Below are 18,883 nucleotides of genomic sequence, written 5' to 3'. Positions count from 1 at the left end.
TTTCAGGCAAACCAAGATCAACCCATGAACATATTCTGTCCACTCTTAAAAGAGAAACTATCAATGTGACCTCAATTTAAATCCGTTTGGTTAGCATCTCTCGGTTTGTTCCTCCCTTTTGTTTCTTTTTCAGAATAAGATTGAATTATTGATCAGAGTGTTATTCATTGAAGTGATACTGTATACCCAAGTGTAATTCTGCCGCATGCCTCCTTGGATTCCTCAGAAGATACAGAAGATTCCAGGACAATAAAAAAAGGCAGATGTAAAGTATATGTAGGTGTGTATTTTTTTTATCTTCCATCATTTCCTATTTTACAAGCTATTTTTAAGTAATAATGTCGAAGAGCAAGTTAAGTATTGTGCTGCGTATTATGTAATGAAAATTACTGTAACCCCCTGAACTTTATCTTGTTTGCCCATACACATTAACTTTAGAGTAGATGAACGTTTATGATCTATGATAATGAGCACACAACTTCCAACAGAGGGCGCAGACGTTCTGATAAAGACTAAACAGGTTGGAATTCAAGGCCTAAATACATTTTGATCTAAAGGTGATATGGTATATATCAATAGACATCAAGATTTTAACCCTTATCGAGATGACTAAATAATAAATTAAAAAGCACTACATGTTGTACTTGAGGAATTGGCTTCTCGAAATATCAAGTAATGACAATAGCTTCTGCCTCTTAAGTAAGTAGAAGATAACTTTTATGAATCACACTGGTATTTCTTGTCAATTTTTGACAAGACATTCTTCAAACAGGCGATTCATCAGCGCTGACAACTTTGGTTAATGATCAAACCCCATCGTAAGGTTTCCGGAGTAACCGGCATCAAAACAATTCACATCGAAAGAATTGAGCAACACTCAAGTGCATGGGTCAAATTTTTGTTTGCTTTTATCACACAGATCTCCTTTAAATGGCCCCGCATAGCTTACTTCCTATACTCTCAGTTTATGCAAACATTTTAAAAATAGCATTGTAATAATTATGACTCAGATTGAATCATTTGGCAAAGGCCTTCTATATGAGCCTTGATTTAAATCGTATTGAACATCGGTTGAAGGAATTGAAACGTGCCTTGTCAGGAGCGCACCCTTCAGACATATTCTTTACATTCCAACTGATAAAAGAACTCATCCTTAATTCAAGCTGCCAAAATGAATATCACAATCAAAGACCTTTCTGTATGAGCTAAATGTAACAGGTAAGCCAGTTGCATCACACCTCGCCATTCAAACTCTGTGGCCGGCTCACCTGCACAGTGACCACCCCGCCCTCACTCAAGTGCTAAACGAGCTCCTCCCCTCAGGTATTGAATTACCTGGGAGGCATCTGTCACTCACCTGCTCCCACATTCTCTCCCCGGCGACTGCTCCTGGGAACTAACAACAACTGTGTGTGTGCGCATGTGTGTTTGGTGTTAAAGCAGCCACTGGACCATTTGCACCCTCCGGATTAAAAAGCTCTACTTCGATTTACGCTGGTGATGTTTTGCGTTTGCTGATCGGTAGCAGGTTGATGCTCTCATCCCCCATGTTGGTCACCTTAAGCATCCTGTGCAGAAAACTCCAGCGTAAGTTCATTTCTTTATCCCTCTCTACTATATTATTATAGGTTACAATACTAGACTGCACTACTGTTAATTAAATGTTTAGATTTCTAATCAAAATACCTACTTTCTGCTCCGCAACAACAACAGCTCTGATCAGATTCCAATCCATTTGTACTGGGAGGGTTGGCAGCGAATAATCATGTTTCCATGTTGTCCAATCCATTTGAACTGACATTGCCAGCTCTCCCTGTTTAAAGTGAATTGGGATATTTTACTGACAACATCTTTTTGTTTGAAACTGACTATTTGATTTACAATATTCAGCTTCCAATTTTCATGTTTAACAACTTGTAGATGCAGGTATATCTTACATATAATCTTGCATAATCTTAAAAACCAAAGTCTAACAAAGAGAAGAACAATTCTTTTTCAGTACGTTATAAGGTGATACACCACCACAACCAGCACAAAGCTGTACATGAGTGAAAAAAGTTAATTGCTATTTTGATGACATTCAATTCCCATCATGCTCTTCTCACACTGATCCAATTGTTACACTTAACAGATTAGCTAACAATGGCGCATTAAAATATAAAACTCGATATCTTATCTCGGGAAAAATGCTTGGTCATGTAATGTGGGTGAAGTCCACATTGCCCAAGTTTTTATATTTTTTTTCCAGAGACTTTATATAGCCAGTACTACAAACACTCTCCCCATGTATTACTTCCTGTATATTATAACACTTCAATACATTAATTAGTCAACTGTTGTGATACCATGGTAACAACCTATACTTTTGAGTAGTCAAATTTACTGCACAAGGTCATGTCAGACTTACTAATAGGTAAACAGTACAACAGCCTGAATTATTTAAGTCATGTCATAGACTGGCCACGGATGAGCAGTGTCGTCTTTCTGCTAATAGATCTTTATTTAATGTAATAGTTTCCTTTTAGTGTTTCCCAAAGTTTAGGCACCTACTACAAAAAGTAGGAAGGTAATACTGTTTTGTCTTGATTAACACATCTGAATAAAAACATGTTTTACCTATTTATATGAAAAGCAAGAGGTGGCTAGAGAGCATATTTGAATGATATTTAAAACAAAAATGAAAACGCATATACATTTTTTTGTCTGTCATTATGTTGGGAGTTGGTAGTTTAATCCATGATTGATTTAAGGATTTTGAGATTAATAAAAAAATAGCGGCATTGTTTGATGAAGTTTTCATAAAATCACCACTTTATTGTGTTAATTATTTTAAGGTTGCAGTGGTTATCGCAGATAATAATAATAATAGTACATTTTTTTTTCGAAGTGCCAAGGATACTTTACACCCAGAAATGCCAACGATACAAATAAAATAAGAAAAACAAAGCACAGATTAAAACAGATGTCTTTATATAATGTCTGTGTAGCTACAAATTACCATAAGAATATAGCCAACACTTGAATTTGAAATTGGTGGCACTTGCTTAAAGACTAGGTTGATTAACATTTGATTAATTGTCCATCAAATCAGCATAGCACATTGAAAACTACAGTTTGTATAATGCCGCGATAACATCAACAGGAGAGATACTAGCATAGACACCAAACGCAACAAGAAAGGACTCGCCTCACTGAATATTTGGCATGACTCTAAATTTTCAACTGTCCAACCTCATTCCAGACATGAATATCACAACATTCAGTCAAGGCTAGAAACTTTGGAAAAAGGCCATAACGGGAACGCAACCCGTACCCGTGAAACTACAAGTAACACTACAATGATCCTTTTTTCTGGAATAAAAAATGCACCTATTGTGGTTCTAATCCCATATTATATTTGATTAATGAAATACCTTTAAATAGACATCTGCTTTTGTTAAATTAAAATCGAGATTTGATTAGAGGGGAGTAGTGCAGTGGGCCTCTTTACAAAGCCTGACGCTGAACCTGCCCTTCTCCACCTTCACCTCCTCCCTCAAAACTGGCTTTGTGCCAGAGGAAGGAACAAAAGCGCAAAGAGCAAAAAAGCAGATAAGGACTAAAAGAGGAGGCATTGTGTTGGTCTACTTTAAAGTATATAGGACAATTTTTCTTTTGTAAAAAAGTTTTCCCTTGACATGGATTAACTATGGAACGTTTGGAAAAATGTTGCTTTTGGCAGGGTATGTTAATCTACTATACATGTAATCTGTTGAAAGAAGCAATCATCGCAATGCGCTATAAATTGTTGTACGTGACATATATTTTAGGTTTTAAATGGATGATAATAATAATACCAAGGTCAATTTTGTAATTTTTTATAAAGAAGCTGCATATATATATATATATATATATATATATATATAGCTGCATCTAAATATATATATATATATATATACATATATATATATATATACATATACATATATATATATACATATACATATACATATATATATATATATATATATATATATATATATATATATATATATATATATATATTTAGATGCAGCTTCTTTATAAAAAATTACAAAATTGACCTTGGTATTATTATTATCATCCATTTAAAACCAAAATCTTTGTTTACATCAATAACTGGATCAGTGCAACACAGAAGTTCTAAAACGATTTTATGACATGACTTATCTCTTGAGATGAGAAAATTGAATTTACCAGGCAAGAATTGCAGCAATTAAACAATAACAATAATAATGTCATGTACAACGATTTGTAGCGCATACATATTTATATAGTATGTGTGATTACTGTTTACTGTTTCAATTGTTAATGCAGGTGGTTGTTGTCAAGTTAGCAGTTAACTGCCCTTCAACTGTAATGTGAGCTCAGGCAGTTTGACAATAAAGACTATTTGTATACATTCACCTCTATGTTGTAGTGTAGTTATAGCGCACCATCATGTTATGGTAAGCCAACATTTTTCAATACTACACAAGAGAAGAGGCTCATTCACACATCCATGACAGCCCTCCCAGTTAAAATGGATTGCAGTCGTTTTGCGGTCTCTGGCAGCGAAAGAGTAAAGTTAAGATGGACTAGTGACTACAGTGTGTTATAGCGATTTGTTAATGATAATGGCAATTCTGGGTGAACACAACCATTCACCACTGCCATAGGACAGAATGCAGGCGTACCTAATTGACTATTTCATGTCATCTCGGTCTTTTCTCAGGTTGATGTCTTAAGCCATGAATGTCTTGGGACCTCCAAGCAAGCTAGCCAAGTGAGTGAACTGCATATTCCACCTTCTCCCTTTACTATTTACCTTTCCCTACCTTAGCTCGTTATCGCAGGTGACTGTCACAGCGGCCACAGAATTTTGCTTAGCCAGTATGCGGAAGGTGGTGTGGGTCATGGACCTTGGGCACAGAGGGACTCTGTTGAGAATTATTTGCTCTGCCCCAACTTTCCTACGGTCCCCCTCCTCCTCTGCCTTTTCCACTCTCTCTCCTGCTCCATATGGTCCAAATCTCAGGCTAATCTATCGGGCACTTTCTCCCAATCGCTCCTGCTTGGTTGGCTTGTGATTTATGAAGAAATAAAAGAGTGGGACTTTTAGTATAGTAGGAGACAAGATGAAAGGAATGCAACGTAATCCCACCTCTACCTGTCATTGCAGTGGGGTGGCTAGATCGGAGAGCAGGATCAGCGCAAAGGCCCTCTTTGGTAAGTCATGGCACCCTTTACTTTCCACTTGCACTTTATGCTTAGGTTTGTCTGATTTTTTGGACTTTAAATATTTAGGAGAAAACGCAAATGAATGTAATTGTAAAATGTCATCATTTGAATGGAAATATAGGTGAATACAGGTTTAGGGGGTGTCAAACCAGACCATTTGCATTTAGGTTCAGCATTTGTTGTAACTCAAATCCTTGACTGCAGATTTCCAATGCATTTTTCATGAACTTGCTAGAACAGGTTTTATTTCGCAAGCGATTTATTCATGGAAACCTTATAATGTTTGCCTTTACTTGTCTTTCAACCTGTAATCAAAGACTACTAAATCCAATTATTTTTCCAAATACCAAACCGTTTTCTACACCCTTTTTTATTCAAAGGCAAATTTGGCATCTGATGTCAAACAAGTTTGGGACAATGTCGTTATCTGAAAAGTTAATCGGCACACAGATTGGTAATAAAGTCTATATCCCTATCAATAATTTGAAATAAATTACACATCTTATTGCTTGTGAAAAGAAAGTAAAATGAGAAGAGCAAAGATTACAAAAACATTTAGCCTTCTTGGAAAAGTTTGAACACATTACATTATCTGCCAAACTGTCTTGAGTTCAGTTCCCAGATACTTATCTCAAATATTTCCTCGCTAGCCAAATGAGAAGAATATAATTCCAGAACAAAAACTCATTATCAAACATACAAGTCTTAGTGAGTCATTTGAACATTAGTGGATGGTCCAGGGTGTGCCCATTTATAAAGTCTGCTTGGAACAGGGTGGGGATAGCCAAGTTCTGCAGGTGAATAAAAGCTTCATTGAGAAGGAAGGAAAAGACCAGGCAGACTGCCTCCTTCTCATGTCTGGTGCAGCCTAGGAAGCCGCAGACTTGAGGAAATACCGAAGAATGTGCTGCCCGTAATGAGGAAATCTTCTATTCTAAATTCAGCAATTTTGCTCAACTGTAACAAAACTGGCGTACAAGGTTTTCTCCCCCCATCTGGCTTCACACCTTGCATTCTGAGACTTTTGTCCAAAACTCCACAGCATGTGGCAGCTCGTGTTTTCTTCTTCTTGTGAAATGACTCACAAGTACATGAGGCGACTGCAGGCTGTGTTGTTCTGCTTTGGGCTGGCCTCAGTCTGTGTGACAGATGGTCATCGCAGCGTTGTGGGCAGCATGAGAGCTGCTTGTGTGTCCTGGCTAATCAGGTGATGGGTTGCTGTTGCATATCATCACCAACAACAACAACAGTTGCGAACGGCATGTTGCCCCTGAATATATGCATGGTCCAATCTCTTTGAGTTGGATGCAAAACTTGACACGCTCATGCAAATGTGCCTTTATCAGCACCTTTTGGACAGAGCAGTGACACACCGCACAAATACAAAATGACATGCACCACCTGGTCTAAATACATACAATGTTAAGTTACAGCCATTTTTTACTCTTCTGGTACAGTACATTTCATCTCTCATAACATCTTTTATAATCGAAATTAACCTTGCGCTGCTAAAAGTTGGACTATAAATTAAAGTATCACAGTATGAGCAACATGACCAAACACGGCTAGTATGTACGTATGTAGAATGACTATCTACATGTACAAGAAGCAAACGTCACACATTGTGAACATATGACATGCCTTTTTGTCTCATTAGACAAAAAAATGGCCATTACCAAAGACATGTTATCTTGTCATGAGAAAAAATAATGTTTGTGAACAAAATATTTTCATCATTGTAAAGGTAACAAACAAACACTAAATTTTATGAGCACAACCTAACACGAATAACCAAACCATAAGCTTTGACTTTTCGTGTTGACATAAAATCAAATCAGGAGCGTATTTGACTTTAGTTAATGTCCACCAAGTGAAATTGATCCACACCCAATTCACGTTGACAGTCTGCCATCCAACCACCGCTGTTTATCACCGGGCATCGATTCTCACCGCTCAGCTCATCCGACTGCTAAATGGCTCTCATTGGGTGCCGTGGCGGTCCGGCGAATTGTATGCCATAAATAAGACATGTTGGCCGGCTCCACTTTCAGGCAGACACTTGATGCCTTTTTTTGTACCCCGGCGGAGCCAAGAAGGAAGCAATGAGCCGAGAGGGATTGGCAGAAAGGCAAATGTTGGCGTCATTTGCACTTGGTGGCATGGACACAAGCTATCCCTTTTCAAAGTAACACTTGACTTTAAAAAGGTTCCTGACAAAGGAGGGATACATAACATATTCAGTCAACTCATAGTCAAACTCAGTCCATTTTGTGTTGCATTCAACACACAGCATGTTGAGGGACAAGTGCTTTTAATGTTGCGAGTGACATCTGGTATTGTCAGTGTGATAAAAATATGCCCACATTTAATGAGCGTAATGGTTACCGGCGTGTAATTCACTACGTAAATACTGTGTGCGAGCAGGCGCAATGTTATGCTCTCGTGCCAGCTTAAAAACAGTTAAAAAGAAATATATCGTAAAAAAAACCCAGCAGCAATGGTTACAAAAAAGAAACAAAATGGGTCCAATGGATAACAAACTTCTGTAAGAATGTTACTTTAACTTTGGATTCACGGCAAACGAATGCAAATAGTATGTGTGTAATGTCATGAGTTGAGATCACTATAATTTATATTTATCACCCCAAGCAAATGGGTTTTGATCAATGTGGCAGTCGATCTAGCTAACTATTGAGCTTTTTTTTTTCATTTTCTCATTGCTGAATGAAATTAGGAATGCAAAGATTCTTCTTTTGAGGTCTGTTTAATAGCTCATTGGCTGCCGCTGACAGCAGTATGATGATCAATCCATTTGAACTGGGAGTCAAAATAGATTTAGGCGTAGGGGAATTCTATCACCGTCAACGCAATCAAATGAGTTAATAGTATAGGCCATAATTGTAAAAAAAAAAAAAATTCTCACATTTCAAGCTTATGATTGGACGTCTGTCATCGTTAATGACAAACAATTAGAGAGTTTTGAGTCTCATTTAGTGATAATGATGTGGAGGTTTATATGTTATTGTGTTTTTATTTAGCAAGCATCTGTGAACTTTGATCTTGAGGTTTGGTTGCTTTTATGGCGCATGAACCGTACGTAACCCCTGCCAACGTGATATAAAGTGACGGAAAGCACTTGAGTTTAAAAAGTAGGATTAATAATTAACTTTAGGTTATGTATTTGCCTTTCCTTCAGATGTTAACCATGAATAATAATATGATGACATAAAAAGTATTTGGCCCAACATTAAACTCTGAGTACCTGAGTCTATTTTGGCTTTTCTAGTTTGTTTTGGCTACAATCTTTACACACCACAGTATATATAAATATTAACACGCTAGGTGCTCTTCCTGATTGCCCTGCTGGTGTGATTGATCGGTTCACTTGTAAATTCTGTTCACTCCTGCGCCGATCAGTGTATCATGTGGGTCTCAGGCGAGTGTTTTACTCTTACTGCTATTACAGCGAGAGAGATGTTTGGAAAATGTGTTTCTTTTTCTTTTAGAGCAACGGAAAAAATATTCCAACTCCAACTACATCATGCATGAAACGTCACAATATCATGTTGAGGTAAGACAGCGTTTGTAAATGTTGAATTGATTTTTTTAAATAAATTGTACTTGAACTGTTGTTCCCAAATAACACAGTATTGCTTGATATTTTCGGTTTTTCTCAAAGATGGTCATTTAAAAAAAAAAATGGAAACGCGAACATTAAAATTTTGTTTATAAATGATTAAAAATTAGTATATACTGTCATCTTGCTTACACAAAAGAAGTCAATGTACTGAAATGAACCCATGTCACTAACTTTAAAGTTCAGTTTAATGCTGAGACAATTATAACATCAAGTACTACATAGGGGTAATACATGACAAATGTCTGCCAAATTGCTATGTAAAGTGCTCCAGGCAGATGAAAATAAAGTGGGGAATTTAACCTATGAGTGTTGACAGTTTTATGACAAAGGGGAAAAGTCTTGTTCAAATGTTATTACCGATGGGTATCAGTCACTTCCTAGCCTATCTATGGTTGCTGTAAAATAAAAGCAAACTCCAAGCAATAAGCTTCAATCCCAAATATTGAGTGGATTAGTGTGATATTTTCAGAGGTTGAAGTAGTCAACAGTCAATACGTTCATTGTAATTAGAATTGTTTCATCGTTTTGGCCAGTAAGCATTCATTTGTTCACATCATGTGAGAAATCCGGAGATATTTTTCCATTCTCTGGCTTGTCTTAATGTACTAAATAAGATATTGTCATTGCTCCTGCTCTCCCAATTCCTCAGCATCTGTCCACCTTCATCATGGACAAGACCGAGTCAATCGCCACCGTGGACGATGCCATCAAGAAACTTGTCCTTCTGGATTCAAAAGACAAGATTTGGACTCAAGAAATGCTCCTGCAAGTCACTGATAAAGCACTCCGACTCCTGGACTGTGATACACAGGTACTTCCCCACCGAATGACTGCAAAAATAAGTGTCCTTAAAAAAAGTAATAAATAGGTCATTTGAGATCCCGCTTATTTTTCCTTCTGATAAATGTAAATTCTTTCTCTGCAGGAGGAGCTGGAAAACTTCCCCCTACCCACAATCCATCTGTCTCAAGCTGTGCTAAACCAAACACGCTACCCGTCGGTCCTTCTGCTGGTGTGTCAGGACAAGGATCAGCCCCGGCCGGACATCCACTTTTTCCACTGTGACGAAGTGGAGGTGGGTCACGGATCGCAGTAAATTGAAGTGCTTGCATGTTTTCACGTCAAAAACAACAAACATGGTCTACAATACTCAAATATCTGCCTCATATCCCCACGTACAGGCGGAATTAGTTCATGCTGACATAGACAGTGCACTTGGAGATAACAAATATGGAAAGAAATCAAGGCCTCAGACACTCAAGTAAGAAACGTGCACACATACATACACCCATAATTTTCAGTGAAGGCGCTGATTTCCTCTTGCTTTCTTAGAATCAACCAAGAGAAAATGAGGCGCCAAAGAGAAACAATCCTACCCCATTCGTCGACCAAGCCCCCACCTTTTGCAAAGGGTCGTGTTGCTGCCCCCATCCCACAAGGTGAAAATAACGTAACAAGAGGATATCAAGGCTCTTGCACTTATGTTTTTATATTTATAGCTCAGTGGTTCTTAACCTTGCTGGAGCTACCGAACCTCACCAGTTTCATATGCGCATTCATCGAACCCCACCAGTTTCATATCCGCAGTCACCAAACCCTACTATAGTGTAAAATAAAATATTTTTTTCAAATTCAAGAAATATAAATTCCTCGTAGCACTAATTGGCCAATATTGCTCAGATTGAATTACTATATGTATTGTTTATGTATTCAAATGGCAGGGTATTATTATCATCATTATTATCATCATCATTATCATCATTATCATCATCATCATCATCATTATCATCATCATTATCATCATTATCATCATTACCATTACCATTACCATTACCATTACCATTACCATCACCATTACCATTATCAATACCAATATCAATATCAATATCAATATCAATATCAGTATCATTATTATGATCATTATTGTTATTATTATTACTGTTTAAATCAGGGGTCTCTAAACTGGTCCTCAGGGGCCACAGTTCCAACCAATCATAAATAGACAGTTAAAGCAATGAGGTTTTGGCTGAAACAAGCAGCACCTGATTCCATTTTTATTATTATGGTTTTTTATCTTGCCTATTAAGGTCCCATAATACTGTCCCGTGGGTAGCAATTGGCCCTTGGGCCGCATGTTTTTTAAAAGCTTTAGTATATCATGCTGGCCATGCTTTGTCACTAGTTAAATGGATCTTAGTGTTTGTCATCTGTTTTTTTTTTTGTGCAGAGAGGCGAGTCTCTGGACACAGTGACCCAGAGTCGCATGAAAGGTTGGCCCAGCGCATTGAGAAGGACGTAGTAAGTGTTTTCCTTCCCTTTCAAGGTGGACATTTTATTCTGAGCCCTTTCAGAATGAAACAGTGTATGACACAGTAGCTGTATCCAAAATTCTCCTCTTGCAGCAAATCCTCAACTGTGCCCTGGACGATATTGAGATTTTTGTGGCGAGGGTTCAAAAGGCAGCCGAGGCCTTTTCCCAACTCTGCCAACGCAACAAGAGTAAGAAGAATAAGAAGAAAGGACCAGCAGGTCTGTCGCCCTTTCTTCTTCTGTGGCAGCCACCATCAAGTGACAATATGTTGAATATTGCTCACGCTGCCATGTTTGTATCTCTTTGTGTCCTCCAGTCATGTACGTGGTGGTAAACACCAATAGTACGCCAGTATCGTCTTTCTCAAGAAGTCAATACTCAAAATTTACTACAGTGGTATTATTATTTACATAATGACTTAATTTTCCATTCCACTGATGGAGACAGATGTCCATTCGTTTTACCTCTCAGGCTAATTGAATTGGACATCTTGACATCAACGTCAAAGACGGAACATAATTTAAGGCACAAAGTAATAATAATGCCATAATGTGTTGGGTGATTCTGTCATGTTTTTTTCCAATCTTTGGTTGTCTCATTTCCGCATGTCTGATCAGTAAAGATTTGGATTTCTAGATTTTCACTATTGTGTGAAAAGATGTGTGCTGCAAAAAATCTGTTTCCTCAACTCTGGAACACCATGAATTTGAGGATTTTATGATTACTCTGGATATGAAATAATGGCAACAGCATGATGTTACTCTCTAGAAGTCACAAATATGATGGGTTTCCTGCTGAGAAACCCATTACGAAACAGCGGCCAAGGACAAGAATATTCAATTTTGTGAAATCTATTCATTTACTACAAGTCATATGGTTTAGGAGAGATGGTAACTCAGTGTTAAGTACATGCTGTGTCCTTCAAGTAGCTCGACCTCTGTCCAAAGCATGAGAAGGTGCTGGTGTGAATGTAAATGAATGTGTCTTTTGTACTCTTTCGCAGAGGGCATGCTAACCCTGCGAGCAAAGCCCCCCTCTGAAGAAGAGTTCATCGATAGCCTCCAGAAACTGAAGCTGGCTTTCAACCTCTTGGTGAGTGTATCTCAAAACATTTAGCCAACCTTCTCTCCTTTGTGCCGCCTCATTGGCTCTGTCACTGCACTCCCTGCAGGCCAAACTGAAGAAGCACATCCAGAATCCAAGCGCCTCCGAGTTGGTGCATTTCCTCTTTGGCCCTTTGGAGCTGGTAGGAAATGCAAATTGAGTTTATTCATCCGAACCCGTTTTTCTCTCAGCCTGTCTGGCAATATTCGGAAACTATGAATCCCACCGTCGTCAAACGTGGTGGGAGAAGAATTTGTTTTTATTCACAATAAAAACCTCATAGCAACAAAAGATACATATGATATGAAAATGGGAAACACCACTAACAGGCGTCACCACCGGCACGGGAACCCCAATCATTGAAACAAACTAGTCCTCATTGAATGGATGGAAGGCATAACAGTTAATTAAATTGAATTGAATGCTTTTATTGTCATTACACAAGTATAATAAGATTTGGGATGCATGGGGGTGAAGCAGGGAAGCAAGCAGACAAAGTAGAATGGGGGGTCCACTAAAGTGTTCTTTTAATAACATAAACTCATTCACTAAAAATACACCATGATACAAAAAAAAGTGACAACGTAAAAAGAAAATAACAAAACTTACGGGAGGAAAACCGAGAGGCACGAGGTTTGGAACTTGGTGTACATAAACAGGCGATCTGACAAGGCAGGGGTTGACCAGACAATCAGAAACAGCTGAGTGACACGAGAGGCAACGAATAAGGAGAGACCAACTATTGGGGAACTAAATTTAATCCTTCATAAAGACTGGCTCCCATTGGCTTTGCTAGGCGTCCAATCCATTTTGACTGGGAGATGCTGAAGGTGACTCTTTCCAATAAAATCGGATTAGATGTCTAGTATCGTCAATGGCATGGACAGAAGAGCATTTAGAATTTGTCCTCCCAGTTTAAATGTAAATCTGGTGTTTTTATTAAACAATTTTTAATCGAAATTCTTTTTACTTCATACATTTTTTGATTTTTATTAACACAATATAATTGCTAGGCGGCCTAGGGGTGAGTGATTAGCGTTTCGGCCTCCCATTTTTGGATGAAAGGGGCGAAGGTTCGATCTCAGGTCACTCCTCGCTGTGTGGAGTTTCCATGCTCTCTCCAGGCTTGCGTGGATTTCCTCCGGGTACTCCGGTTTCCTCCCACATCCCAAAAACATGGCATTTCTGATCATTGTCGTCTGTGCGTGTAGGTGCTGCAGAGTTTGCACAGTCCTGAGCTGGTACGCTCTATCATCTCTCCCCACCTTTCCAAAGATGCTGTGGACTTCCTGCGGGGTCACCTCACCCCCAAAGAAACCGTCACCTTTGAACTTCTAGGAGAGGGATGGACTAAACCCAGGTTTATCAACTCTCTCACAGGGAATCTTCTGAAAATCCAAATTGACATTCTATTCTCTTTTGTTCTTAAGAGCTGAATGGCCGAGGGATCAGTGTGCTCCTCCTTACTACCCCAAGTTTCGGAACGGTTGGGAGCCTCCGGCAGAGCTCTTTAGAACAGCTCCGTGGGAAACAGAAGGTCCCGATGGCTCTCCTGGCTCCCCCACTTCTCTAGGGTCTCCTATTAGTCCAGATTACAGGAAACACTCAGTTGACGATGTAAGAGTTTAGAAAAACGGAATGTACGTTAAATCTAAAGCCCAAAATCTGTCCAAAGCATTTGTATGCTTTTTTGCAGTTCTATGGAACTCATTCTTCAAGTTCGTCCAACGGGTAAGAAATTATGTTATATCATGTTGATATACCAGGATGGTGTCTCTGAGATCATCCAGGGTAGAAAAGGTTGGACATGTTGTCTGTCTCAACAGGTCTTACAACGGGATGCCATCCCCTCGCAAATTTGCCAAAATGCGCTACCACTTTGTAGCGCGGAATGCCAATGAGTTGTCAGTTCTGGTGGATGAAATTCTTGAGGTAAACACATTTTTATACAGATAACATTCAACAGGGGGAAAACTATGAATTTCTTTCATCAATACATTTTAAGTTTATGACTTATTTTTGCCATTCTTCTAATTGATTTTCTGCTCGATGCTAATTACGCAAAAATGATCAACTATTTACAATAGACAAGGCTACTGTATGCCAGCTGGCTCTGTAGATATGTATCATCCTTTATAACGGACAGATGCCCAGATGTTGTTCATAATATACCGATCAGCAGTGGCACTTTGATTAATATTTAAAATGCAAAGTCTGTGCAAATTAAGTGATCTCAGGCTTGTGTCTCAGGTGATCGAGGATGACAAGGCGTGGTGGAAACTAAGAAATCATAGCGGCCAAACAGGCTACGTCCCAAGTAACATGTTGGACGTCGTCAAGATTTCACAGCCTGATGGTATTTATGGCCAGGTAAACCATCTGCATTTAGCTTTTCAATAATTATTTCCATACCTGTCAACCTCTGCCGATAACTGCCCTTATAAATGATTATGATTCCCCTTACAAACCCCCAAAAAACCTTACAAACACCGTACGACTCGTACGGTGTTTGTAAGGTTTTTTGGGGGTTTGTAAGGGGAATCATAATCATTTATAAGGGCAGTTATCGGCAGAGGTTGACAGGTATGTATTTCATCCGCATAATTAGGCATACCTGCACAACATAAACACCAATGCCATTGAAGTTGGCATAAATTTTAAAAGGTAAATTGAAACAGTGAATACAGCCATCCGATGGTGCAGTGGTTCTTCCACCTGATTTTGGTGCAGGCAACCTGCATTTGAAATAATCATCCATACATGTTATGTTTGAGCAAGCAATGTTATGTACACTAAGGTAATTGTGTGCGCACACAGCAAGGCTATGGTGCAATATCTCCTCGTTCCCTCAGCCCGGGAGATAACTACAGCAAAGGTCGACACAAAGACAAAAGTAAGCAAATTTTGAAATAAGTTCAAGAAGAGAATTAGATCACGCCTTTATGAATTTGTGTTCCCGTTGTATTTCAGTGATGGATGAGGTTAACAGTGAACTACTGATGAAGATCACGGCAAATAAAAGCCAGGCACCCGCCAGAAAGTTTCGCGTTGAGCGACCAGCCGCAACTAAACTAACACTGACTGAACAATCCACCCCAGGGCAGGTCAAATCTTGGCTCGCTGACAGAGGCTTCTCCGATGCGTGAGTAGCCTAACACACCTATGACACTACAAAAGTGGCACGACGCAAATTACATTTATTTTACTTCCCCATCCACAAACAGGACCGTGGAATGTTTGGGCATCCTGACTGGTGCGCAATTGTTTTCTCTCAACAAACAAGAGCTGAAGGCTGTGTGTGGAAACGAAGGCGCTCGCGTTTCATCCCAGATCACCGTGCAGAAAACACAAATAGAGGTTAGGCTACCATTCAATGAACACTAAAAACTAGTGTTGTACCGATAACAATGCTAAAATTGGAAGGAGCCCCAATGCCATTCATCAAGATCGGCAAATGCTAACAAATAACGCGCCAATGTCATACAGCATGTACTCTAAGTTTCGTTTCCAACCGCCATATGTAAACCACAAAAACAGAGATGATGACTTCTGCTGGCTTGTCGGGTAGTGCATCAAAATACAGTGGCAGTGGGTACCATTTCTGACTTGACTGGTAGTAACCTGACTAAATAAAAACAAATATTTTAGTGGATTATTATTTTTTCCATTGTAAATGTGCTACTTGATCTGACTTTTAGAGGTGAGACGATAAAAGGCAAAAATGAGGACAATGGCTACAGCCTTTTTTCCAGTATATTATTAAATACAATAGTCAGTCCAACTAAACAAGACTGAATCATTTCTGCATTCTGGTGTCTTACAAGTGCAATGGGTTGATAGCAGTCAGGTGCTGCTTGTTTGAGCAGTAACCTCATTTAAGTCTTTGAGCTGGATCGGTTAGAACAGAAACCAGGACCCACAGCGATCTTTGAGGACCAGATTGGCGACCCCTGATTTAATGCTTACCACATAAATGTTGTCGTATTTTAATCTAGATACAGCACGAAAAAAATGCATCTAACCGTATCGGCCTTTACTCACAAATAACATGCCATATGTGCTCTTCACAATTTTATCTGTAAAAGCCTTAAAACATGAGTGTCCAAAAGGTCCTCAAGGGCTGCAGTGAATGCAGGTTTTCATTCCAACCAAAGAAGAGGATACATTTTCACCAATCTGGTGTCTTAAAAGTGTAATAGGTTGATGGGTCTCTAAAAAGGCATTCTGTAAGGAAGTTGAATAATCCAACTGCTACTTTGTCCTGGCAGAAAGCACATGGTGACAACGAGCTTCAAGAAGTCATGAAGCGCAGGCAGGAGCGAATCGACTCAGGCAGCACAGACTGAAGACGCGCCCCCAAGTCTTCTCCACTCCTCCAAATCAGTGGCGTTTATTCAGTACACTTTGTAATGAATTGTATATTTATTTTCACGCACTGTGTCTCTATGCAAACTAATTTGTGTCTGTAATGGCTCTTCAGTGTGGGTCAACAATTGTTTTTAGAGAAGGGATGTACAGTTTAGTGTTTTGTGTGTGCGCATGCGTCATTCTTGTAACAACCTTCTTGTCGAGGTAGTGTGGTACATGCTAATGCTTAATGGCAACATCAATATTGCTATTAATATCATTTAGTCAATGACTCAGTGAATAATATTTAGAATCATTTGTGCCAGGATGTTGTGACACCCCCATTGAATAGCCAATGATTTTAATATTGTCAGTTTACAGTGGGCAGGAGGTGATACAAATAACATCATCTTAAATGGGAACAAAATTGTGTATTTTACATTTTATCACCCGTAATTCTGCATGGAACCTGTAAATCGTAGTTAAATGTTTTTGTGTTTGTGCGCTGACAGACTGATCATTTGTTTTTTCATTTGTTCTGCTTCAGTAACGAAATTGAGATTGACTTATAAGGAAATTGCCTTTAAAAGAGAAATGAGTGCAAAATGTGTTCGAACAGTCTTGTGGTAATTTCTGACATATTGCTTTTTATGAAAAACGCATAACACAGTAGTAACAGAAGAGACGTGAAATCCATTGAAACTGATAAAATTTGATGTTTCGCCGTCAACTGCAGCGAACGAGTCTTTTTTTTTTTTACATTGGTCATCTGTGACATCATATTGTGATTGAAAAAAAAAATATATATATATATATATATATATATAAATATAAATATATATATAAATATATAAATATATAAATATAAATATAAATATATATATATATATATATATATATATATATATATATATATATATATATATATATATATAAATACACAAATGAATTACTAAACAGAGCAACCAACAATGCACTTACATCTGAAACGGTAAAAAAATAAAATAGAAACAAAGTTACAAACTTTGTGATTCATTGAGTAGCCATCAATTAGTTAAATGATATGTATGAGGTCACCTGATAAGTTGTTTTTGTACATTTGTGAGCAGACTGGTTGGGGTAGGAACGATTATCTCATAATATGGCGATACAACAACTATTGATACGTACAGGGGTCAGGAAAATTACAAAATGGTATTCTATGATTCAACTGTTAAACAGAAAAACTAGTTATTTCTCATTTTTTGAATGCGATTGAAGCTGCGGGGAAAGTAGAAAATAAACATTTGCCCCCCACATTAAATTATTTGGACATCTAGCGTCGTCAACGGCAGCCAATCAGTTAAAAGACACTATTCAAACAGTGACTTCCTTTTTAAAATTATATGTATAATCTATCACCTTATACTCACACTTAATCATCATCATAATCATGTGAAAAGTTTTTTTTTCAGCTCTCGGACGACGAACATAAGCGACGGAAATATATTAGTTGATTTGCATTCTCCTCTACAGTCACTTTGATTGACCTCTTCACCCGTCTTGTCTGTCTGCTGCTTAAAATTGGCTGTGTCATATTTCAGTTTCAATGTGAGGCAGGAAATGTGCAAATCAGCACATCAGACAGGATTATACTCAAACATCAGAGCATGGCATCCTCGCTTCAAAGACTTTGATGCTAAACATCTGACCCTAGCAACTTTTTTAATACTTTACTTCACAGTTGTAACAGATTTAAACAGTGATCTGGTCTGGATGGGTGGTGTCATTTTTAACAATACTCTGCAATACTGCGAAAGTTAAGGTCACCTCTCTAGTTGTCTTGTGGAAGCAAATCTGTCTGACAAATGTCATTTTGACATCGTAAATTGAACTTACTAAAGCACAGGTGTCAAAGTGGTGGCCTGGGGGCGCGAGAAAGTAAATCACGACTGTCGACTTTCTGTTTTAGGATCATATTCAACTGGAGATTATAGATGTGCATTATGTTTCCTGATTTTCCCCTTTTTAAATCAATCATTCCAATTTTTTGATCCATTTTTTTTCTTTAGTGTTTTTAGTTCAAAAAGAATTTTGTAAAAGCTAATATTTACATACAAATATTTTCTGTTTTCCACTTTAATATTGAACATAATTTAAAAAAAGTTTCCTTTTGAAATGAAAAACATGGTTAAAAGACGTTTTATCTTACTAAGAAAAAAAGCTCAAATAAACATTGTTTGAGATCTATAAAAAACTGACTA

General features: G+C 38.2%; 2 protein-coding genes across 4 annotated transcripts in view; one reads left to right on the top strand and one right to left on the bottom strand.

Moving 5' to 3' along the window:
* The window catches only part of myrf (myelin regulatory factor), a 59,287-nt gene that overhangs the window by 20,665 nt on the left and 19,739 nt on the right, over positions 1-18,883 (bottom strand). For 2 of the 3 annotated variants that reach the window (XM_077595623.1, XM_077595622.1), the window contains exon 2: positions 12,311-12,432. The exons of the other annotated variant lie outside the window; for it this stretch is intronic. In XM_077595623.1, coding sequence (XP_077451749.1) covers positions 12,311-12,380 — 70 coding nt within the window. In that variant the 5' untranslated portion in view covers positions 12,381-12,432. The remainder of the gene's footprint in view (positions 1-12,310; positions 12,433-18,883) is intronic. 3 annotated transcript variants of the gene reach the window in all.
* Positions 1,387-17,370, top strand: eps8l2 (EPS8 signaling adaptor L2). Its single transcript, XM_077595640.1, has 21 exons — positions 1,387-1,587; positions 4,733-4,783; positions 5,180-5,226; positions 8,745-8,809; positions 9,528-9,689; positions 9,804-9,953; positions 10,060-10,139; positions 10,211-10,317; positions 11,106-11,176; positions 11,281-11,407; positions 12,193-12,281; positions 12,361-12,435; positions 13,505-13,653; positions 13,724-13,910; positions 13,990-14,024; positions 14,120-14,225; positions 14,544-14,663; positions 15,111-15,186; positions 15,264-15,435; positions 15,518-15,650; positions 16,562-17,370. Exons 2-21 carry the CDS (start codon positions 4,749-4,751, stop codon positions 16,637-16,639), a joined length of 2,064 nt encoding a protein of 687 aa, XP_077451766.1. The 5' UTR covers positions 1,387-1,587; positions 4,733-4,748; the 3' UTR covers positions 16,640-17,370.

This window comes from Stigmatopora argus, chromosome 3 (assembly GCF_051989625.1).
Source record: "Stigmatopora argus isolate UIUO_Sarg chromosome 3, RoL_Sarg_1.0, whole genome shotgun sequence".
Lineage (NCBI taxonomy): Eukaryota > Metazoa > Chordata > Actinopteri > Syngnathiformes > Syngnathidae > Stigmatopora > Stigmatopora argus.
The sequence above is the reverse complement of the archived record's forward strand: the minus strand, read 5'-3'. Positions and strand labels throughout refer to the sequence as shown.